Consider the following 24155-nt stretch of genomic DNA (forward strand, 5'->3'; position numbering starts at 1 on the left):
ATGAAGAAGCGGTGTCGTGACGTTGGGCTGCGCGGTGCGGTAGCAGCCTTCGTAGGAGGTAAGCCCGCCGTGTGCCTCCCCCTATGCATCTGCGCGAAGCCCTGTTGCACTCACACACTGCAAAGACGTGTAGAAAAACATGACTGTGCATAAAATAGCGCAACTAAAAATTTCCATAAGGTCCTAATAGGCGTTGTGGGTCATGCGTTTCGTACCGTCAGGATACATCACGTGCGCGCGTAAAGTATTCAATGTTCACCGTATTAAGATACGCATAATAAAACGCTAAGAAAGAAGGAAGATAAAAAGGAATGTTCTTCTAATCAACGCCGCTAAGCAACACTTAGAGACAGGTCAAGTAATCTGCTTACGAACCAGTTCGCTTGAATTTCCGAAAATATACAAACAAGCATGCATTACCAAGTGAAAACACGGTATGTTTTCAAGATTCTTGACAAGCGTTTTAGTTGTGTGCACGTTCAATAGAAACCGATTTGTAGGAGTGCGCAAAGAAAGATAAACTAAATGAAATGACCCGCGGCTACTTGAGGTTAGCTTCTCCGCACAAAGTATGTTGAGGCAGCGAAGCACCCTTTACAGGGGTGCGGTTTGAAAAGTGTTGCACCAATTGGCAGGGATTCAGTGTTGATTGATTGACTTATAGGAAGAGAAAGGTGCGGTAACTGTCTTACTTGTTTTCTGTGGACACCTCAACCGCGTCGTAAGGGAAGGGAGGAAGGTGGGAGTGAAAGTGTAAAGAGAGAAAGAGGAGCCGTAGTGGAGGGCTACGGAATAATTTCGACCACCTGGGGATCTTTAACGTGCGCTGACATCGCAGCGTTGTGCGCGCGTTATGGAACAAGGCAGTACGCTGATGTGCATAACATTACTTTTTCTCCATCACGTGCCAAACAATTTCTCGAGATAAAAATACTATTTGGACATTAAATTCGCTGTACGCGAGAACATGGTTCATTTACTCTTTCGATATAAACCACAAATGTTTCCTAACAAATTTTTGCGTCAGAAATATTTAATGATTCCGCCAATAGACCGCATGCGAAGTTATAGACGCCATGGAACTACTTTCGCGCCTTATGGAGATTTTTGTTCTTTCCGCACGATTTATTGAACGCAAAGTGGCGGAAACTAGGGCGATGTGTGTGACAGTCGTTACATGTGACTTATCATGACACGCTGACGTACTGGCTCCAAAATAAGAGTAGCATTGCTGCTCAAGACCCAAGTCAATTCGATTTAGATAGGAGTAACCTGGAAGCATACTCCAAATCATCGATGCTTACAGTCTGTTTTCAGCCCCACGTCTAATCCTTGAAGTTTGCCTTTTTACGCAAGTCGTATTGCGTGCTTCGGCATGAGGATGCTTTTTTTACGCATCTTATTTATATAGGTTCACGTAAATTAACGTCTAATTTGGACGAAGCTTTGTAGGTGACGACTGTTTGGTTGCCATAGAACACGTGTTATCCTTTTCTACGGAGTCACATTCATCTCAAGAGTGGCATGATCCGCAATGAGGTCGCGCAAATAAGCTGAAAGAACGTTTTTTTTTTCTCCAAGTTTTTACAACTAGAACCTACTGTTTGATGCAATATTTAGTGTATTAATAGTCGTTGTTTCTTGCTTTGAACAGAGCGCATCTGTCCGAATTGGAATCACTTTTATTCACTTAATACAGTTCATACTTGAGCTGTAAATAATTTCACGTTAGACTAACTGAAATGAAAAAGAAAGTAAAATACACATTCTTACATGCTCCTATAACTGCCCGTAATTAAACTTTATTAAAACAATGTTTATTTTCGCACTTAATGTCCCACATAATGAGCATACTTAATGTGCTAATTCACCGCTTCGAAAAAAAAAAATCCTAGGCGTTCCTGCACATGTGGCATTAGCAAGCGTTTCAATATAAATTTAAGAAAAAAAAAAGAAATTAGTAGCGTTTCGTGACGAACGCTTTCATTGTCTTTATGACAGAATTGTAATTCACGAAACCTGAACTTCTTTCCCGGTTCTAATATATCGCTTGTGACGAGCAACGTGCTGAAACGATAATAATGAAAGCAAACAACTAGAAAACAGCATACAAGAAATCGCTTTTTTTTTTCTTGTTCGCAGTGATTCTTTGTGCCTGTCTTGCCGAAGCCATCGACTATGAGGAAACAATTGTCTGGCAGCCGGATCCCCAGCACAAGTATGTCGCTTTACGGGTGAGTAACGAGAACGAATAACATGTTTGAAAAAAGCATCCCAAAGAAGTGCTGTGCAAAAGAATGTGTGCATAACGTGTCCAAATTCCGGCATCATTGACTTCGGTGATAGCGTATGGCAGCGATCACATGAAATCAATAAAGAATATCAAAGCCATTAGTCGTCCAATTGTCAATCGGCTAAAACCCAATTGATTCACGATCAATAAGCTGTAGCCAGCGTTTCTTGTTTGCTAAAAGGTGCGAATGAGTTTCAACAACGCTCATTTAACAAAGCTTAAATAATCCTCTCTACAGCAGTTGACATAGACAGCAATCTGAGTCTGTCGCCTGAAAAAGCGCAATCTTTTGCAGGAAGTCAAACCACGACTCCAAAGTCGAGCTGATGAATACAAAGGCATTGAACTCGAGGACACTGCAGAGGATAACGGTAAGCTTGTGGATCAAATATACCAAAACTAGACAGACTTAGCAGTGCACATCAGCTTATTTTGAAATATTTCTGACGTTTGATGTGGACCCTTGCTTAAGCTCTCATAAATGACAGCAACCCTGCGGGAGACAGAAACCACTGATGACGTCATACGCACTGTGACGTACCGGCATTCCCCAGCGCCATATATGATCTGCCATTTTAAATCCCCGCTATGAGAATGCACATGACGCAAGTCCATACGACTCGCATAAGCATGTCCTCTTCGAACTACTAGCCGCCCCCCTTACACATACGCATATTCATACTCACACATACACATAATGCATGTAATTATGCAGCATGCCAAAACCGTGCTACAGATCAAGCGTGGCCACGCCCATGGCGTTGATTTTTTAACACGAAAGTATCTGAGGTGTCATAAAAAACGAAAGCTGCTCGCAGCAAGTTGAAGCCAGTAGGTTGAAGATGTATGCAGATTGCGTGTGTATGTATTCACTCATATAGAAAGAATTCGGATATGATGAAAGACTCGGATATGAGCGGGGCCCAAAAGGTGTATATACTTTCGCATTTCATTCGTACCAATACAAATGATCGCCCCTGGAAATTTTCTCTACTATTTAGGACTAAAATGTTAGTGATAGGCGCGTGGCTGTAACTGCTCATCGAATGAACACTACTACCAAGTGCATGCATTTTTATTTCGTAATGAGTCTGGGGCTCTTTCTGGCTATGCTGTCTATGTGAACAAGCATTTTCGACAAGCGCAGGGCGCATATTCGTTGCCGATAAAATGTTATTTAAAGACAGAACATTTATTTTAGCAGCCCCCCCCCCCCCCCCCCTTTTTCCAGTTCACAAAAAAAAAAGAACAATAATTGTGTTTGCTTAAGCCTGTATTTCAATTTTCACCTTTGCGCGCTGTTGGGACATAGGACCCGAACCAAAGGTTTTTTTTTTTTTTTTTAATTCTTTCATCACCGAGCGCAACTCCGGAGCCCTGAGTGCTCACAGCATGCGGCTCCTGTACCTTTTTCCACCGCTCCCCCGATATATAGAGAGCACTGCTACAGTAGGTTACGAAGACTCCGCTTTCTGTAACAGTTGTTTCTTTGTCAGCAGAAAGCGGCAATCTATAGGAACAGGCTGACCGCACTTTGTCGGCCGACTTCTTTTTGCAGGCCGACTTCTTCAGAAGAAAGACGTACGCGCGCAAAACAAAGAAATGCTTTTTCTTGCAGCAACAGAACCCGCGCCAGAAAGTGTGAAGGCTCCGCCTTCGGACTCTCAAAAAGTGGAACCGCCCGCTAATGGTGAGTTGGTGTTTTGAATATTTGAGTTCGCATACGCTACTCTACGATGGCCATCTTCGAGGGCTTCCCATCTTTTTTTTTTTTAAAAAATAACAAATTTGGAAAAAGTAGGGGAAGAAAAGTGACTGCTCGCTTAAAATAAATACCTCTTGATAAATATTTGTCGTTGCTACACAGGAAGTAAATCATTGTGACCATACGAAAAGAAAAAAAAAAAACTCGCCTACTGATTAGGGTTGATGAAAAAGCGGACGAAGCTCGAGCTGTCCCTGTAGAACGCTGGCCTTCGTAGCAGCAACCATAAATATTGTTACGAGCCGAAAAGCGGAGAAAGAGAACGGAGAGATGATGTTCGATGAGAGTGAGATGACGTTTAATGAAATGTTGGCGGGCCTAGCGCGAGTGCTCCTGCCCGTGCCACTATCTGCTTCTTCCTCCTTTCTCGTCCGCAACAATATATTGCCGTGCAAACTGCCTAAATCGCCTCATAACTATATTGTTGCGATGAAGAAGATCGGCAGTTGGCGCGAGAGAAGCCCTCTCGCTAGGCCAGACATTAAATCATCGTTCATCCTGTCGCCATGTTGTGCCGTCTCTTTGCTTGTCACCACGTAGCAATATATATATATATATATATATATATATATATATATATATATATATATATATATATATATATATATATATATATATATATATATATATTATATTATATTCGTTCATTCATTCGTTGACTTCCGAAGAGACTACCAGACCTATACTTCTTGCTATATGCTGCTTGCAGCACTACGAAAGGCAAAGGTGGCCAGAGGGTGACGATTGTGTGTCGTGCGCGTGTCGACGATGGTGTAAGAAAGTGCTTGAAAATATTGATCACATCCTTCTCGCTTGCCGAAGGTTTTCACATCAGAGGAGAGTGCATTTAGAAACTCCAATTGCACGCTTGGGATTTACGTTGTCGGTCCCGCTCCTACTCTCCTTCGGTGCGAGTGCGAAAGGACTTGCGTTGCCTCAAATTTGTCAGTACTTACATAACTACGTCACAGCTATGGACAGATTCCCTTGCTAATTGTATTCCAAATTTACAAACTTCCAAATTTTTGCTTCGTATTTTTTTCTTTCAGCAATTTTGTGATCTTAAATCTTATATTTTTGTTTAGTTGTCAATTACTTTAATGGACTAATTCAATTTGTGTAAGAAATTTGGCAGTCACACTGAACCCTGGCCAATCCCCCTTCGTGGATATGCGCCATATATCAAGGCTGAAGAAGAAGAAGAAATGTGCTAAGGACACAATAATGCTGCGTGTCTCATTCTGATTGGCCAAGGTAGCCTCCGAACAGCATGCGAGACGGTATAGGCACCAGCATGCAGAATCACTCCGCAACCGAGAAGCTGTTGTCTACTACACAGAGTTTAGGGAAATATGGCGACACTGCCTTTCCTACACCATGAAGAAGCGCAGGAATTCCGGAAAGATGAGGTTTCGTATCAAGCTTGTTTGTTGCCGAGAACGAAATGTGTATTCAGCCGTAACAATACGACTCTTCTCGGGGCAAAGTTGGGAGAAATGCTTCGAAAGTTTCCTTACCAGTCTAACATTTGTGCATTTGTGTTGTGGTTTCCACGTGGACATAGGCCACGAACCACCGCGGGTTCGAGCGTCGCGCGAGCCGAAGCCCCGATCAGCCGTCACCGCGCGCGCACTGAAACACTGCAGCGCGCACTCAACCTCCACCGGGAGGAGAGCACTTCGCTGCAAGGACACAAACCTCCGAGTTCACAAAGGAGACGTTTATTGAAACGCCATCCTCCAGCGGCACACACACACATACGCACACACATACACATATTTACAAACGCACATACGCACACATATACACATATTTACAAACGCACATACACACACATACGCAGTCACCGTGTCAAGGGAGCGCGCGAGGAGCTAGGTTCCCCTGCGCGCACGAAGTGACACGGAGTGCGCGCCGCAAGCACGCAAGGGCGTGCTGTGATCTCTCTCGCAGTGACCAAAGGGTTCCTTGGCTTTCCCCATAGGGGGATTCTCCAGCAATGAGCCCCTGCTTGTTACTGGGGAAATGCCCCATGAAATCGCAGGTGGCCATCTGCCACGGACGCGCACTGTCAGTTGGTTTCGTCATGCCCGGTGGCTTGCCACCCCTCGACTTCTCCATTTGACAGACATGGCAGGGACGGCAACAGCGGAAAATGTCGCGCTTCATGCCGGGCTGTAGTCACCGATTGACTCAGTTTCTTGAAACCTTGGAGCCATTCAGATGACCAGCCAATGGTTTGTCGTGAGAGAAACGCAACAGAGCGCCGCTCAGACATTGGGGAATAGCCACTTCAAATGGTTCATGGACTCATCATCCGTGGCTATGTATTTCAGCGCGAGCCCGTCATGGCCCAGCAAATATGAATCCCCGGGGCACGCCGCGACACACGCTGGCTCGTGCCCCCCTGCGCCCGCTCAATACAAGTAGCGTAACGGCGCTGCGCCCGCTGCAATACAAGCAGCGTAACGGCGCTTCGTCTCCCAGAGACCGTCGCTGACATCGCGACAAAACGGGTCATTCTGCTGGACCGTCGTAGCTCTTCATGGCTGAAAACGATCCCAGTCATCCCAAAGGAGAGCCTGGTTTCGTCCCCCCGCAGGTTCGCAGCAAAACTTCCGCTGGCATCGGCGTCTCAGATGTGCTCACAAAGAGCTTTCACCCTCGCCTGCTTTGCGAAGCGCTGCTTACCCGGATAGCGGAATGGGGAACCCGTCTGCGGGCGTCCCCTCCGTGCCGCTCTGCGGCTCGTCCGCTGTTTCGCCCCCTTCGCCCGCCGTCCGTAAAGACGCCGCCGCGGGCGAGTGGGGCACGGGATAGCGCGTCAGCTACCACGTTCGTTCTCCCCTGTAGATACTGCACCGAAAAGTCGAAATGCTGTACCAAGAGAGAATGGCGCGCCAGCCGGCTCGCAAGTTCAAGGAGCCGCATCAGCCAACTGAGCGCGCTGTCGGTCCGGTTTCCAGAGGGAGCCCGGCCGACGCCTCGCCGTTCCCCGAACAGAAATGTCTGCAAGCGGGGTACGGGTGCTGTTGTGCGGAGATGCCGGCAGCGGCGGCGTCGCGCACATTGCTTCCGCAACGGCGAAAGCTCAAACAGCGGAGGCATATGGTCAACGGTCCCACCGCAGGGTGGTCCGAAGAACCATGTTCGTGTTTCAGTGCCTTTGCCGAGTGCCGCGCAGAGGGCGGCAGGCATGGCGCATGAGCTTGATCGTCAAGGCGACCGGCTCGGCCGATGTGCTGTCCAACGACTCATGGAGCCAGGGACAATTCACGTTGGGCGCCAGTTGTGGTTTCCTACGTGGACACAAGCCACCAACCACCGCGGGTTCGAGCGTCGCGCGAGCCGAAGCCCCGATCAGCCGTTACCACGCGCACACTGAAACACCGCAGCGCGCATTCAACCTCCACCGGGAGGAGAGCACTTCGCTGCAAGGACACCAACCTCCAAGTTCACGAAGGAGACGTTTATTGAAACGCCATCCTCCAGCGGCACACACACACACACACACACGCACACACATACAAAATATACAAAACGCACAAGTGACACGGAGTGCGCGCCGCAAGCACGCAAGGGCGTGCTGTGCTCTCTCGCAGTGACCAGAGGGTCCCTTTGAGAGAGGGTGGGCAACCACCGCAAGGTACGCCTGTCTCGGATCGTTGGATCACGATCGACAGGCTCGAGTTGCGCTCTCAGGTACGACCCGGAGCAGACGAACTCGAGTACACACTGGTCTGCGCGGACAAAGGCCGGCAGACAAGAACAGTTGCGTACGCACCTTACGATGTCTCGGAGGAGTCTCTCTCTGGGCTCCGCTCGGACAGTCGCGCGAGCGCGGCTGTCGAAGCGGTGCCGTGTTCCCGCCAAAAGGCGCCAATGAGAACAGTCACTGGGACGCCAGGGCGGAGCTGTGGCCCGAACGACAGTGACAAGTCGCTCGAGCCCCTCTCCGCCGCCTCAGGCGGGAGAAAGGGAACGGGGAGAACAACTGGGAAGCGGGCGGCGGCCGCGCAAAGGGCAGCCGCAGCAAGCCCGAATCCCACAGTGTTGAATTTATTAAATAAGTGAAAAATACATTGCTGAAATGATTTAATTACTCACAGAGGAAAGCATCATGGCGCATCTACTTATTCCAAGGCACCATATCTACGCTTCTGGTTCTGGCCCAACACTAGCCAAGAAAAATACGAAACCTCACCTTCCCGCCATTACCGCAGTAGAAAGAAGCGAATCTTTAAGAAACCCGCATAAATGGTGGACTAGCTTCCAGTCTAAAAAATGCAGAAATATTCTATGGTTTATGGGTATCGAGTGAATGCGACTGGTACAGTACTATATAACCTCTTTCGACGTCAACTTCTTCCAGCTTTCCTTTCCGTTAACCAAGAGATGGGTGTAATATTTAGTTGTCCAGGTGGTGCGACAAGCCTCACGATTAAACTCTCTCACACAGTTAGCGTAACAGACTGACCAACTCCTTCTCGTTGCCAACAGCGCCCCCAGCAGCGGCTGCCGCCGCGGGTAACGGCGTCCCGGCGCCCGCGAGCGGAACACCCCCCGTTCCCCCGCGGGCCCCGATCCCGGAGTTCTCGTTCGGCGTGTGGAACGCCACCGACGGCACGGTCTGCATCCTGGCCAAGTTCCAGGTCTTCTTCACCATCACCTACGCCAGCAGGGGAGGGCTGCAGGTAAACCCTCCTCGTCTACTAAGCTTTCTACTGCGTCTCTCCCAAGACCGAGGAGGTCCTCTCAAGGACTCCCTGAAGTAGGCTGTACTAAGCCGATAATCATACAGCTACAGTAGACACGGAATCCGGTAGAGAAACGGACTTAGCACTAAACATGACTTCAAGGTCGTAGTACTACGATTGTTGGCGGACATCAGAAACCGGGTGAATAATGTCAATTAGTAGGTTGGTAACTAATTTGTGGTATTATCTTTCTAACCATTACAGTCAGGCCTCCGTTTGCAATTAAATATTTGTAGCCGGCCAATAAAAATATCCGTGTTCAGAATTTCGGAAACACGATCCCATTCGGCGCTGCTGCATGCTCAACGAATTTTGGTCATCTCGGACGGTGCCAAAAGACGCGCGCTTTAGGAAAACCCCGCGCTCTAAGCAGCGCCGTCACTCCACGGCGCAAGTGTGACATGGCCTGCTCTGTCACGCTTGAGTTGGAACAGCGAACAGCGGCGCGCACCACAGCGTAGGCGGGACAGAGAAGGTGACGTGGCAGTTGTGCCATAGACTGACGGCGCTGCTTAGAGCCTGGGCTTTCCCTAGTGCGCGTCTTTTGGCGCTATATTGTAACGAGTACAAGGCAGCGATCACTGATCGGAACAGTTCCACGCGCTACACTCAGTTTCGTCCTCTTTGTCCTCTGTTCTTCTTTTTCCTCTTTTCAGAGAGGCACGCGGCATTACCCCCCCTCTTCGAAAGCGGCGACTCGACGCTGGGAGTATCCTCAGATTATGCACACAGGAGAAGCAGGGAACACAAAGCTGCACACGCGCAAAAGATCACTGCCTCTCATAATACGGTTTCATCCGCACTACATGAACAGTTTCAGCACTTGAGCGCCGCCGTTTTGAAGGTCGCTGGCTCCGAGCAACAACTTCGTAAGTCACGTTACTAAGACGCCGAATGACCTCGTATGACCCAAATTAACGGCGAAGTAGTTTCTCGGAGAGTCCTCGACGGCGCACTGGTGTCCACACCCATACAAGATCGCCAGGTTGGTAGTGAACGTCTCGGTGTCGGAGGTTGTACCGACTAGCATCGCGATGTTGTTGTTGTTGAATACGGCATCGTGCGAGCTGGCGCGCTTCTTCGGCCCGCTGTAGAAATATGTCGACGTCTGCATAGGCGTTGGTGACATCGTCGCCATGACTTATGGGTAGCATAGCGTCCAACATTGTGGTGACGGGACGACCGTAGACTAGCTGGAATGGTGCAAGACGCGTCGTCTCCTGTTCAGCCGTATTGTATGCAAAAGTTGCATACGGAAGGACTTCATCCCACGTGCGATGCTCAACGTCGACGTACATGGAAATCATGTCTGCAAGCGTTCTATTGAGGCGTTCAGTCAGTCCGTTTGTTTGCGGATGGTAAGCAGTAGTCCTACGATGACTTGTGCGGGTAAGACTGAAGAGAGCCTGCATTAGTTCAGCCGTAAAGGCTGTACCGCGGTCAGTGATAATAACCGATGGGTCACCGTGGCGCAGTACGATGGTCTTAAGAAAAAACTGGGCTACTTCTGCAGCAGTTGCACGGGAAAGTGCCTGTGTCTCGGCGTATCGCGTTAAGTAGTCCGTCGCCACTACTATCCATCTGTGCCCTGATGCGGACGTTGGGAGAGGGCCCAGAAGATCCATACCCACTTGCTGGAAAGGGGCTGTTGGCGGAGTTATCGGCTGAAGGAGTCCTGCAGGCTTCAGCGGAGGTGTCTTTCGCCGCTGGCAATCTCGGCATGTTCTCACGTAGTGCTGGACTGAAGGCAGCAACTTAGGCCAATAGTATTTTTGTCGAATGCGTGCTAATCTTCGCGTGACTCCTAAATGTCCAGCCGAAGGCTCATCGTGGCATGCGTGCAAGATTTCTGGCCTGAGGTCGGACGGCACAACGAGAAGAAAGGTTTCCTTGTTGTGCTGAAAGTTTCTCTTATATAGGACGCCATTGCGAATGCTGTAGGAGGATAAACCCCGTGCGAAAGCTCGTGGGACAGCTACATCAAGGCCTTCGAGATGCTCAATAAGCGGGCGTAAACCGGGGTCAGCCCGTTGACGCTGGGCCATGTCGGTGGTCGTGACGACAGCAAGAAACGGGAAGTCATCGTCTTCTCTGTCGCGAGGGGCAGCATCAACTGGTGCACGAGACAAGCAATCGGCGTCGCTGTGCTTACGGCCGCTCTTGTATACAACCGTAATGTCGTATTCTTGGAGACGGAGACTCCACCTTGCAAGCCGTCCAGAGGGGTCTTTGAGGTTGGCTAGCCAGCATAACGAATGGTGGTCGCTCACAGCCCTAAAAGGTCGGCCGTAAATATAGGGTCGGAACTTAGTTATGGCCCAAACTACCGCGAGACATTCCTTTTCCGTGGTTGAGTAGTTTGTCTCTGCTTTTGAAAGAGAGCGACTTGCGTAAGCGATAACTTTTTCAGTGCCATTTTGCCACTGAATCAGAACGGCACCGAGTCCAAAATTACTGGCATCGGTATGGATATCCGTAGCGGCGTTTTCGTCAAAATGGGCAAGTATCGGGGCGGCCTGCAGTCGCCGGCGCAACTCGTTGAAAGCATCCTCTTGATCTTCTTGCCACGCAAAAGGAACATTGTCTCGGGTAAGACGCGTAAGAGGCTCGGCAATCACTGAAAAATTCTCTACGAAACGCCTGTAATAGGCACAAAGCCCCAAAAACCTTCTAACAGACTTTTTGTCGGTTGGGCGCGGAAACTTTTTCACAGCAGCAGTCTTGTCGGGATCTGGTTTCACGCCCTCAGAACTAATAACATGGCCAAGAAAGCGGAGCTCCTGGAATCCGAAATGGCATTTCTGTGGTTTTATCGTCAGTTGGGCTGAACGCAGTGCCTGTAGTACCATTCGCAGTCGGTCAAGGTGCTCCTCAAAACTAGCCGCGAAAATGACGACATCGTCAAGATACACTAAGCACGTTTGCCACTCCAGTCCAGAGAGAACGGTGTCCATCATTCGCTGGAAGGTTGCTGGTGCAGAACAGAGTCCGAAAGGAAGCACTTTAAATTCATAAAGGCCGTCGGGGGTGACGAACGCTCTTTTCTCTCTGTCCCTTTTGTCCACTTCTATCTGCCAGTAGCCATTCTTGAGGTCTAGCGACGAGAAATATTTGGCATTGCGTAACCGGTCCAATGCGTCGTCGATACGTGGGAGCGGGTATACGTCCCGTTTCGTTACCTGATTTAACTTACGATAATCGACGCAAAAACGCAAGGTGTTGTCTTTTTTCTTCACCAACACTACAGGCGAAGCCCAGGGGCTGGTAGACGGCTGTACCACGTCATCGATAAGCATTTCCTGCACCTGTCTTCGAATAGCCTCTCGTTCCGTTGACGACACTCGGTATGGGTGTTGGGAAATCGGCTTGGTCTCCGTGTCAACCATAATGCTGTGTTTGGCTACTGGGGTACGCCCAACTTTCGAAGACGTTGCAAAGCATCCAGCAAATTCCTGAAGGAGGTCCAGGAGTCGCCGCCGCTCAACCACCGACAGATTGGCATTAATGTCCACAGTTGATAGAATGTCGGGTGCATTACATCTGTCTGGTGACGGCGGCGCCAGAGTACAGATGTTCCCTGGCTCAATAAAGTCGGCAACATACGCGATGGCCGTTCCTTTCGCAATGTGCTGAAACTCGGTCCCGAAATTCGTAATCCAGAGCTTCGCACAACCATCCCGTAAGCGAACAAGTCCTCTTGCAGCGCAGATCCCTTTCTCAAAAAGCAAGCCCACGTTAGTCTCTGCCAGTACGTCTCGGTCGCATGGTGAGTCACTTTCTACCAAGACCATAATGCTGCACCGTGGCGGGACCGTAACGTCAGCAGCTGTAATACGTAAGGCGGACGTTGATGAACCGTCGACGCTAGATCTCGCAATGGCTTGGCTCGGCGAAAATGTCACTCGTGATTCTTGTAAATTAATTATCGCACCATTAGCCTGTAAGAAGTCCAAGCCGAGTATGACGTCTCGCGAACAGTGGGTAAGTACAACGAAGTCGCAAACATAAACAAATCCGTCAATTGCAACTCTCGCAACGCATATTCCAGGCGGGGTAATAAGGTGTCCCCCTGCAGTGCGGATCTGAGGCCCAGTCCACTCGGTTAAAATTTCCTTCAATTTCCTGGCTAACCCACTGCTCATAACTGAATAGTCCGCCCCCGTATCAACTAAAGCTGTAATGAGACAATCGTCGATAGAAACTGGTATGTCCGAAACTGCGCACTCAGGTTCATCGTTACATGTCGCCGTCTGATAGCCGTTATCTTGTACTAAACTTGATGGAGGATGTTCAGTACTTCGCTCGTCAGCGGCCTCACCTCCGCAGGTCGCTGTTCCTAGTTTTCCCGAAGCCTCGGGGAGCGGGGGCTCGTCGAGCGGCTAGTGCGGGATGTAGAGGGCCGTGGACTTGGAGAACGATAACGGGAAGAGGTAATGACGCGGGACCCGTACTGTGGGACGTCCGGAGGATTCGTATGCGTCGACAGGTACTCCTGGATTTCGGGTGGTCGTTCACCACTCCGAGGACATCGTGCACGCGGATGAAAGCCACGAAGTCCGGCGCGGCGGTACGGACAGAACCTTAACATGTGACCGGCCTCACCACAGTGGTAACAAATGGGCTGATTGTCAGGGGTACGCCATACGTCAGTCCTTCGGAATCGTGCTTCGGCTAGAAGAGGAGGATGGCGTGGGCTTGGATCAAGAGTAGGAGGGTTCACTCTGGCTCTGGGAGAGCCGTACCCACTGTGGTGCTGGGTTGGATGCGGCACAGTGGGGTTCCCTCTTGGAGGATCACAGAGGTTATGCTGCTGAAGCACGGCCGCGTACGTTGGCACACTCGGTGGCGGTGGCTGCACACCAGGCACAGACGGTTCCGGGACGACGGCTTGCCTCACTTCTTCACGAACGACCTCCGCGAGTGATGGAAGCCTCGACGACGATGTTAGACCCTGTAGCTGAATATGTCTCAGCTCTTCCCTGACCACAGATCGAATCAGCTCCCTTAAGGCATCATCAGAACCGTTGATGCCGGAACCGTAGACGACCGGTGACATGGCGGACACATTACGGTTATAGTGCTGAGCCCTGTGTCGAAGTGTTTGTTCTATCGTGGTGGCCTCCGCTAGAAACTCTGATTCCGTGCCAGGTGGATTGCGCACAAGCCCAGCAAATAGTTCTTGCTTCACCCCGCGCATTAGGTGGCGCACTTCCGTCTCCTCTGACATATTTGGATCAGAACGCCTAAAAAGGCGGATCATGTCCTCGTAGAACATTCCAATGCTCTCGTTTGGGGCTTGGATACGAGATTTCAGCGCCGACTCCGCACGCTCTCTTCGGTCGTTGGCGGTGTAAGTCGCCAACAGCTGGCGACGAAAGAGGTCCCATGTTGATAGTGTCGTTTCGTGGTTCACGAACCACGTCCGTGCTGAATCTTCGAGAGCAAAGTAGACATTATAGGGCTTCCTTTGCTCATCCCAGCCGTTGTAATTGGCGACCCGTTCGAATTGGTCCAGCCAGTCTTCAGCGTCCTCATAAAGCTCGCCATGGAAGGACGGTGGCGTTCGAGACTGGAGGACGACGAACTGGGGTGTAGACTCTCCGTTAGAAGCAATGTTCGGGTTGGACCTATGCATGTTGGCCACAGGCGTGCAGGAAAGAGGCCCGAACTCTGGCGACTGACCTCGAAGGCGGCGGCTGCAACTGCGATGGACCGGTGTCAAATCCGTGGTGGCTCTCGGTTGCCCTTGAGGGGTTGCACTCAGCAAAAAGGGAAATCGTACCCGGCTGCTCCACCAGAAGATGTAACGAGTACAAGGCAGCGATCACTGATCGGAACAGTTCCACGCGCTACACTCAGTTTCGTCCTCTTTGTCCTCTGTTCTTCTTTTTCCTCTTTTCAGAGAGGCACGCGGCAATATGGCAAAGATTCGTTCAGTCACAGCACCGAGGGTGATTGCGTTTACGAAGTTCTAAGAACTGACATGGCTATTACTGATGACCGCAGCTACAAATCTCTTTTTTGCAGAAGGTAATTATCAAAAATTGGTTAAACATGTAGCTTACTAATTAAAATTATTCACATTTTTCAATGCCCCCAGCACTACTATAATCGTACCGCAGAAGCCAGCATCGTGTCTCCAAAAGCGTATTTTTAAACACTGGTGGCGGTCTTCCTTGAAACATCCGGTATGAGCGCAGGGACATTTCTGTCCGACTTGCAGATAGGAATGTCGATGTCTGCTCTTTATAGCCCAAACTTAGCCTGCGCCGAGGGATGAGAGTTTAAAATTGATGGTGAAGACAGCTGGCAGCATTCACAGAATTTTGCTACACTTTTCCACACCGTGCTCTGACGCAGACGGTGACCTTGAAAATGCCCGAGAGTGCCAAGGCCAAGGGCATCTGTGCCACGGAGGACCAGGAGCCCGTCCTGGAACTCACTTGGCCTGTGTTCCGCTTCATACTCATGTTCACCAGGGTAAGTGCGCCTGTGCCAAACGCGCTTGCGGCAGTCTTGTGGAAGACAATATAAAGACTGAAATGCATGCGCTTAACTGTCCCTAGAGCAGAAGTGTCGCATAAAGGTAAAATACTTCCAGGCCTCAAATTAATATGCAGGAGGGACGTTGGAAATTTTTCTGGAGTTCGGCCAATATCTAAATGCCAAACGGCTCCAATGCAGACGTAGCGCGATTGTTACTGTAAAAGAAAGACTAGCGTCCCATACGAGGTCCACGGAAAATAGGAAAACAGGACGAGCTTTCCAAGTGAGAGAAATCATCAACTTAAACCTTTGCCCACTCTCAATCGGCGAAGGGATGAGACAGAGCTGAGACGCTACTGGCCATAGCATAAAGAGAATTTTTTCGAAAATACTCATTTTACCGTATGTATTAGCATTATTCGTGTTTAGTGCTCATTAAATTGGATGCCGAGATAAGAAGCTGCGAATTCTTTCTTCTCAGATTCCGCCTGTGAACGATAAAGGCCGTGGGTCGTGGAAAGTGAGCGGAATGGAGATCCAGTTCAATACGAACTCTCCCTTTTTCCCTGGAGCCACAAACGGTAAGATGGACAACCTTATCACTCCTCTCTCCCCTTCCTACAGTAGACGGCCTTCGCTGAGACACTCGTTCTGTTTCCTATCCTGCTTCCCTTCTCACCTAAAGTAATTGCTTGTGCAAAGGCTTCGAGGTTCTTTATACATCTTCAGTCGTATGGAAGCACCACCTAAAGGCGGCTTTTCACTCAACATTTTGCAATCACAGCTATGGCAAATTCGCGAATTCCCACCGTTCATCGCCGTTGTGTCATTGGGTCAAGGCTGCGCAGCAGGAACTATTTTTATCGAGGAAAAAGCAATTCTAAAAGGGTTTGGCAGAAATAATCCAAAGGACAAGAACCAATGCTCACCTTTCCGCATTAGTTTTTCCTCAGAATGCACGATGTCTCATAACGGTGGCAAGCACGGATGCTGGCGTAGAACTGGCACAATTGTCTGTTAGGCCTACTCATGACTTGTAAAGAAACGAACTCGGCGCTGCATGCAGCGGCGATAGCGACGCCTGCTTGATGGACGTCGGGATAAGAAAGATTGTGACTGCCGATCGGGCTATATGAAAGCGAGAGTTGGACTAAAACTCGTCCGGTCGGGGTGGATCACGAAATGCAACATTGCAGACGCCTTCCAAAAAAACACAAAAGGAAAGAAACACAACAGACGTTCCGGCTCGCCTTGCTCACAGTGAAAACAAGAAGCGGAGGTACGGGCTGATGTATGCTTGAAAAGAGGGCGCAGGGGGTTTCCACAGTTCTGGCAATGTGTAACCGGTCGCTTTTATCATCAAAGGTTCCAGGCGAGGGAGAGGGAATTCTACTTTTCAGTTGCAAGCAACTTTGTCTTGCCCCAGCCGATAACGTGCTGTGTCACTACGGAGTGCTCGGCGATAGCGCTGCAGTCCACTTTTTTTTTTTTTTATTTTTGACGTCATTTTTATGACCCTTTAGGCGCCTTTCAAAGATACCAGTTGCGCCAGCGTAGATACAGTCGCAGTCGGAGCAGGCAATGTTGTAAAAGGATATTTTTCTTTCGGAAGAACGTCCTTTATGTTGACCAAAACATGTCGCACTTTTCTGATCGGAACGTGGCAATGTGAACATTGAAGGTGCGCAGGATGTGTGCCAACGCCTCGCTGATTACGGGGGTAGAGAGAACAGTGGAAAGTATTAAGGGAGAAGAACACACGGCGATTTCACACGCTGGTCGAAACAGCTGTTTTTCGACCGAAGCCACGAAAGGTGTCGGATAGTTGTCGCGTGAAAGTTCTTGCCGCACCGCGCACGTCAACGCCATTTGCTCTGTCTTCGGGAGAACTGTAAATGCGTCGACTTCTATTTAATGCGGTTGCAGCAACTGATCCCCTATGTGAGGCTGGGTGAACTGGTTTAAAGTTAAGGTTGAAGTTAAAGTTAGCGCTTTGAGAGGGTAGGTTTCGTATAAACGCTGGATTGTAGTTTGCCACTATCATTCTCTATTTGAACGTGATTCGGGAACTTTTCAGGCAACGCACGTGCGCACCAACTGTCTCGAGAACAGAAACGAACATAATGAACTGGATATCCGCGGCAATAAATAAAAGGCTCTGAACTCATATTCAAGAACTGCGCAGTATGTTTGTTTATAATACTGTAATGTTTGTTTATAATACTGTAAAGCCTGTTAAAGGCACCGCTCCCAGAACATAAACGCCAGTTTACTTGTTTCACCAAACAGGCTGAACTAGGTGGTATTACTGCCATTGCCAGTTTCTTTCCGTATGGGTGGAGGGTGGCTGCTTCTGGCCCTACGGGGCAGGAACTGGTAGGTCCCTGCCGCTTGCGGCGCGGGCTAGCCTGTCGCCATGCATATTTTTATCTGTTGTAGGCCGTCACTGCACCCGCTACCGTTTCGATGGTGGACGACGGCTGCTGCGAAGCGCGTCTTTCTCTCCCTCTTCTTTTTCTTTCTTCTCTATTTTCTCTTCTGTCTGCACGAGGCAGCAGAGGTGGCTCAGCTACAGAGCCAGTAGCAGGCCCGTGCATTTTCTTTTCCTTCTTCCTTCAGTCCTAACGAAAATTCAAGGACTCTTTGGCGACTAAAGTGTTGAAAGGCGAAAGCCTGAATGGTATACATTCTGCTACGCGATCGTTGCGCATGTAGCGATGAATGCTGCTACGAATAAAGCGAGCGACTACTCTTTCACATTCTGCGAGTGCATTTATTCAGTGAATTCCGCTTGGCAGCGACGAGATCGCGCTCCTTGTATCTTCGCAGTTGTTCTACGTTTACTGTTGCGTGGTTGATATTACCGGGTACGCGGCATTAATTAACAATTAATTAATTACGCAACTGGCATGAATGAGTAATTAATAACTATTAGTCATTATTTTTTACTAGTAATAATTGACAAATTAGCCTTTAATTACCCATTAAAACTTAATTGGTAATTGACTACTCTAATTAGTAATTCCTCATTGATTGGCTTATGCCCATATAAGGCACGCATTCGCGCATACTGTAGTGGTGCTCTGTGTTAGATCGAGACCTCCATGACATCATCCCGTCTCGACCAATCAGAGCCTCCGCAAAAGCATGACTTTTTTGCTGACGACAACGATGAGGCAACAAAGACTTTCCGTACACACACAGTTTCTTTCCGTGTGGTACCACTAAGGGCTTTTAGCGCTAGTGTCGCGTGATAACTGAGAATGTATGCGACGTGCATACTGCGTGCACCTTCGCAAATTGCATCTCTTTCCCTTGCGCGAGCGCGCTCAGAAAAGCTTGGAGCAAACGTCGTTAGCGTGAGTAGAGGAAGATACAACGATACATGTAAGATCTCTAGTTCAAAATCTATCATTCGGCGTCATTTCAACCTAATCTCAGGTTAAGCCGCATCATGAATAACAAGCAATAAAACAGGTTTTAAATCATCCGTCAACTCAAAACTTCCCATTGGAATGAGCGCAATACATTCTTTGCTGTCTCAGTTCTGTGCACGGAAACAGTATGTCCTCTAAAATGTGAATTTCCGGGCACAAATCGGCTGTAAGAAAAGAGAAAGAAAGAAAGAATGGTTGGTTGGTTGGTTTGGTGGGGTTTACCGTCCAAAAGCGACTGAGGCCAGGAGAGACGCCGTAGTGGAGGACTCCGGAAATTTCGACCACCTGGGGTTCTTTAACGTGCACTGACATCGCACAGCACACAGACGCCTTGCTTTTCGTTTCCATCGAAAAGCGGCTGCAGCGGGCGGTATTCGATCCTGCATTCTTGGGCGCAGAAGTCGGGCGCCCTAACCATTGGGCCACCACGATGGGAGAGACGGAAGGAAGGCAGGGGCCAGGAGGGTATTCCGGTTTGTAACTGTGCACTCGCTGACAGGAATGACGTAATGAAAAACTGGAAGATAGAAGGGGTGAACAACACATTCGCAATTTGTCGCGAATGCATTAACTCGGTTTCTAAGAAATCTATTCGGATCACCCTGTGCACAGCTCTGGCACTGACGTACGTTACATAACAATGTACGGTCGACTCGCTCCCTTACAGCTGGCAAGCGAACGGCCCGAAGCTCGGACAACATGACCTTGTTCGAGACTCCCATGGGAGAGTCGTACTTCTGCCCGACGCCAAAGCTGGTGACACTCACAGACTCGCGAGGAGGACGCAAGGTGGCAGTGCAATTCAAGGACTTGCGTATCCAGGCGTATGACTTTCAGGGCACCTACGGACCTGGTGAGTAATATATGGCTTTCGCACAGTAAGAAACTTTCGCACCCTTACCTATACAACATAATAGTGAGACTGTGGTAGTGTCTAGAACCGTTAAAAAGGCAGGTCTTTAACTCCTCTTAAGACGTGCAAAAGTACTGTTTGTCATAGTTTTGATTGATGGTTAACGCTGAAAGACTAGCACATTTGGCAGTCTTTATTGCGCGGCATAAAATTGGAAGTACGTATGTCGTCGTTTCGGATCCCTGTCGCAAACTAGTTTCTAACAAGATTATGCCATAATTTGCATACAAAAGAGGCGAAATCTAGCTCCACGTGAAGGTCCGTTAGTGGTGCTGCACGAGCAAGTGACGCACCAGAGGCGACAATGGGAAGGTTCTCCGTCACGAGGTGTCTGTCGTGCATCGTCCCGCTCGCCGTTTTGGCAACCGACACCATCTGCTGGCGTCACAGTTGCTATGGCAACCATCGAGGCACAAAGCGAGATTTCTGCTCGGCTCTTTTGATCGTATGAGTGTTTTGACAATAAGAACACCAGTGAGGGACAAAAAGAGAAATATGGAAGAGGATTGCAATTAACGCTCATGTATGTTGCGGAAGTATATCGAGCGTATAGTTTACGTTTGACGCAGATAACAGGACGGGGTGAAAAACTGCTTATCGCACATGCACGTTCTTGGTTGCATAAACCAGAACCAAAGCAAATGACAAATGCACACGTGGCCAATATATGAAAATGCACCGAAAAACTGAAACGGATCTCAAGAAAATCCGGTGTCGGTGTTGTGAGCGAAAAAACTTTCCGCGTTGGAGGAATAGGAAAGCATGTGCGCTGGGCATGCAAATGGGTTCTGCATAGAAGGCCGGTGAACTTTGATGCCCTCAATTAAAATCTGGTTGTGTTCGAAGCAACGCTCGGTCGCCCACAGCCAAAGCTTTTGCTCCACACTCAGCACTCATGAGTGTCATGACTAAGTACTTTTGAGTCTCATAACTGAGCCCTGTAGTGTGTCATGAATCAGCACTTTGGGTTCCATGGCATTCTGACTAGTATGACTCACCACTTTTAAGGTCCGTGACTAAGCACTTTCGAAATTCATGTCTAAGAACTTATGAGAGTGTTGATTAGACACTAGTCAAGGTTATGACTTTGAATGACATACACAACTCATGCACATTTGATTTCCGACCTGACTAACTCATGTTAAATGACTAACTCACGACTAAACTCACATGACACATTTATATACCACTTGCCATTACATACAGATTCATGATTACCATGTCTCATCTTAATGTGACGTCATATCAAGCGTTATATTTTGCTTCCACGCTTTGCAGCCTCTGGCAGATGATAGTTGACATGGCCCGGTACTGATTGGTCGGTTGGTTGTGTGACGTCACGCGGTCACATGACATGGCAGGGACTGCCAACCAATAATATGGCCACTCAATGGAAACGCACTAGCAAGTGTGCCTCCACTAAGCGGCCGTGGCAATGCCTTCGAAATGGAATGGTGATGGCAATCTATCCCCCTGCAGGACCTCTGCATCGCGACAGACACCCTATGCAACGCAGACACTTTTGTACGGCTTGCGCTTCAGGCTTTCGTAGGGTGATCGTCTGCATAACGCGGTAGCTTACGACTGCATTGTAATGAGCCCGAGTGAGATAATAAAGGCACAAACGACGGGATTAGTGATTAGGCGAGTAGCACAGGCCATGCACGAACGCGGAATGAGCATAGCCTTAGAGTGTGTCGCCTTATTTTTTGCATATGTTTAAACAAAGAAAGAAAACAAACCCAAAAAGAATAGATAATGCGAGGGGACAATATATGTGAGCTCTATACCTTCCCATATTAGAAAGGCTGTAGTTGGAGACCAGTGGGTGTGATTTCGAATTTCTCTGCGGCAGATTCGCCCTGGCTAATGATTGGCAGTGCATACCTGGCCGCCGCCTGACGTTTTGATTCCTTTCTTTCTCTGTGCAGCGCATCGGTGCAGCCAGGTGCGCATGGCGGGTGTCCAGGACCCCTTCCCACAGGACGAGACGGTGCCTATCGCTGTCGGCTCTACACTGGCCGTGGCTGCTGTGGCCGTGGTCGTCGGATACGCGCTCTACCGGTCAGTCTTCGTGCGGCGCGTCGACTACAACACCATGAACTGAGTGCCGCGTCATCACGCTGCATGTACAGAAGGACGACGGTCATGTCACCACGGTGGCCATTGCTGGGTACTGCAAAACGCGCCTGAAGGCGGAATTTATGTCAATGTTGAGTGTCGAAAAACGTGCAGGTAATAATCTTAGGCTGTGCTATAAGACACACGAGCAACGGGACTCGTTGTAGGTAGCGTACTTAAAGAAAATGGCAATCCGAGTTGCATTTTTTTTTTTTTTTTGTATTCTGCGACGTGCCGTGATGAGCGAACTGCTCAGTGCTACTCTACTCTAAAGTTTAATATACTGCCGCCAATATGCGATAGCAGAGCTAACAGACTCATACATGTCTGCGTGTGTCCGGGAACCGCTCTCAAGAGATTGCCACATTTTAATGGCAGAGTTGAGCACTATTGAGAAACTGCGTATCTTAATATAACCGACACAATGCGCCTGTGACGGCAGGCCACCCAGCAAAGAGCGCCGCCTTCGTTTATGTATGAACACGCACGAACAGGAAGTGTGAGGCGCAGGGTTTTCTCTCCAGAAATTTAAATTAGGGGCGGCCGTAAATTACGCGGGGGAGGGCGTTGAGCATCCATATCTGGTCAGAGCAAAATGACGTCATTACGAATTAAAGGAATGCCTTCAGAAAAACAAAGGGGTGTGCGGGAAATCACTGTTCGTGATCAGCTGCAGGAGCGAAGTGGACGAACTGCCATACAGATTTCGTGTAGGCACTTTTGAACGCAAGCGAAGATAAAAACACATAAAGTACCACGCGTTGAACACTTGCGAGATACACACACGGTGGAAGCAGCGGCTGCCACAGTTAGTGAAGGATGGCGGCATGCTTGCAGTCGTGAACAAGTGAGCTAGGATCGCACTTAAAGAAAGCAAAAGGGTTACTGCTGCCGCACTGATGACAGTTATGCTAGCCCAGCAGTCTGCGTGTGATACACGTAACACTAGATTATTTCTGTAAAATAGAATGGCCTCAACGCTACACACATAACAGAAACGATTTTGATACGTACTCCTTCTCACTATTGTCAGTGCATTTCTCCCAACCATGCACAAAAACGGTCGAAGACGAAGTGCATTCTGCAATGTGCGTTAATTGTGCTCTACGCACAAGATGCTTTCGAACAACGAACTACAAGAGTTTTGAAGTCTCGATTAAATTCATCACGTATGCATCAATGCATGCAAGGCTCTGCATGAGCCAGGTGGAGGGTGAAGCTACGTGCGACCTCGCAAAACGAAGTGGGTACGGCGCGATGCCCCAAGAGGCGCACGAGGCGCAGTATACATGTCCTGAAATAAATGTTCCTACCGTTTTGACGTTGTTCCGGAGCATACAGAAGATTATGCAGGGTGTCCGCATGAATTTTAAAATCCATATGCAGTACGGTAGACAACAAGGAACCGACGTGCGGCTATGAGGAAAACGGCGTCATATATGTAGCAGATTCGCACAGCATTCCAATGCGTGCACCACAAGTGCCAAGGAATACCAAGCCTTATGTTCAACCATTATTCTTAGTTCGGTTACATTTTCTGTGCGAATAGGCGCGGTCAAAACATCCACGGCTGTGGAGCTTGCATGAAGCGATGCATGTTGGGTAATCCGCCATGATGATGTCGCTGGCAGCAGACGGCAGGCAGCGCAGCCAGGCTGAATTGAGCAAGTGCCTCGTTTGCAACGGTCCACCGAACAAATATGCTGCTTTTCGTGCGCTGCTCCTACGTGCGGCAATTGTCGGCAGATTCCCGAGGAATGTACGCGTCGACGCTGTGCCCGAAAAATCGGGCACGCTATGGAGAAATCCTAAGCAGTGCGACGACGCGGACCTGTTCAAGCTACGCGAGAACGACTGACTGCACTATGCATCTGGACCTGGCCACCCGTCGACATATCGCCGACATTCATGATATCTAGTTCTGGCAAGTAGTTTGATACTTGCCCGATTGGCGTCGATCTCGCCTGTATTGACCCGTGCGAGCCATTCGCGTCGACGTCGCTAGAGGAATCCCTTGCTTTCTCGCCCTCGTGCAGACGGTGCAGATGGTGCAGACATATTTTTTGAGTCGTGAAGAACTCGCAGTCGGCCTGTCTGATGGCGTCAGCATCGTCTACGTGCACTACGCGACCATGTATGACAGTGCCGGGCTGCGTCGTCTGCTGCCAACGACATCATGGCAGATTACCCAGCATGCATCACTTCATGCAAGCTTTTTATGCATTTTTTCGTTGAATTAGTGCGTAAGCTAGCATATATAGTGTCCATGAATTACCAAGCGAAATTTATTTACATCAGCTAAAGAGCTGATAATTGAAAATTTTCTGAAGTAGTTTCGGTTTTAGTGGCCGAACGACGGCAGTAACGTCACGGACATTTTTCAGAC

The 24155-nt window shown here is 49.0% G+C and overlaps 1 protein-coding gene across 1 annotated transcript; it reads left to right on the plus strand.

Moving 5' to 3' along the window:
- On the plus strand, positions 1 to 23630 carry LOC146176292 (lysosome-associated membrane glycoprotein 5). Its single transcript, XM_084581282.1, has 9 exons — positions 1 to 58; positions 2143 to 2234; positions 2589 to 2664; positions 3918 to 3983; positions 8556 to 8749; positions 15173 to 15292; positions 15780 to 15879; positions 19403 to 19588; positions 21580 to 23630. The coding sequence occupies exons 1-9, from the start codon at positions 1 to 3 to the stop codon at positions 21753 to 21755; spliced, it is 1068 nt and encodes a 355-aa protein (XP_084437408.1). The 3' UTR covers positions 21756 to 23630.
- The last annotated feature ends 525 nt before the right edge of the window (positions 23631 to 24155 follow it).

Source organism: Amblyomma maculatum, chromosome 10 (assembly GCF_055883805.1).
Source record: "Amblyomma maculatum isolate TAMU_Amacu chromosome 10, ASM5588380v1, whole genome shotgun sequence".
Classification (NCBI taxonomy): domain Eukaryota; kingdom Metazoa; phylum Arthropoda; class Arachnida; order Ixodida; family Ixodidae; genus Amblyomma; species Amblyomma maculatum.

Bases quoted from the DNA above. Each gene is read 5' to 3' on its own strand.
- LOC146176292 (XM_084581282.1), top strand. From the start codon at position 1: ATGAAGAAGCGGTGTCGTGACGTTGGGCTGCGCGGTGCGGTAGCAGCC. The intron at 2,235-2,588 runs GTGAGTAACGAG...AATCTTTTGCAG, and splicing joins ACAAGTATGTCGCTTTACGG to GAAGTCAAACCACGACTCCA. The intron at 3,984-8,555 runs GTGAGTTGGTGT...CGTTGCCAACAG, and splicing joins AGTGGAACCGCCCGCTAATG to CGCCCCCAGCAGCGGCTGCC.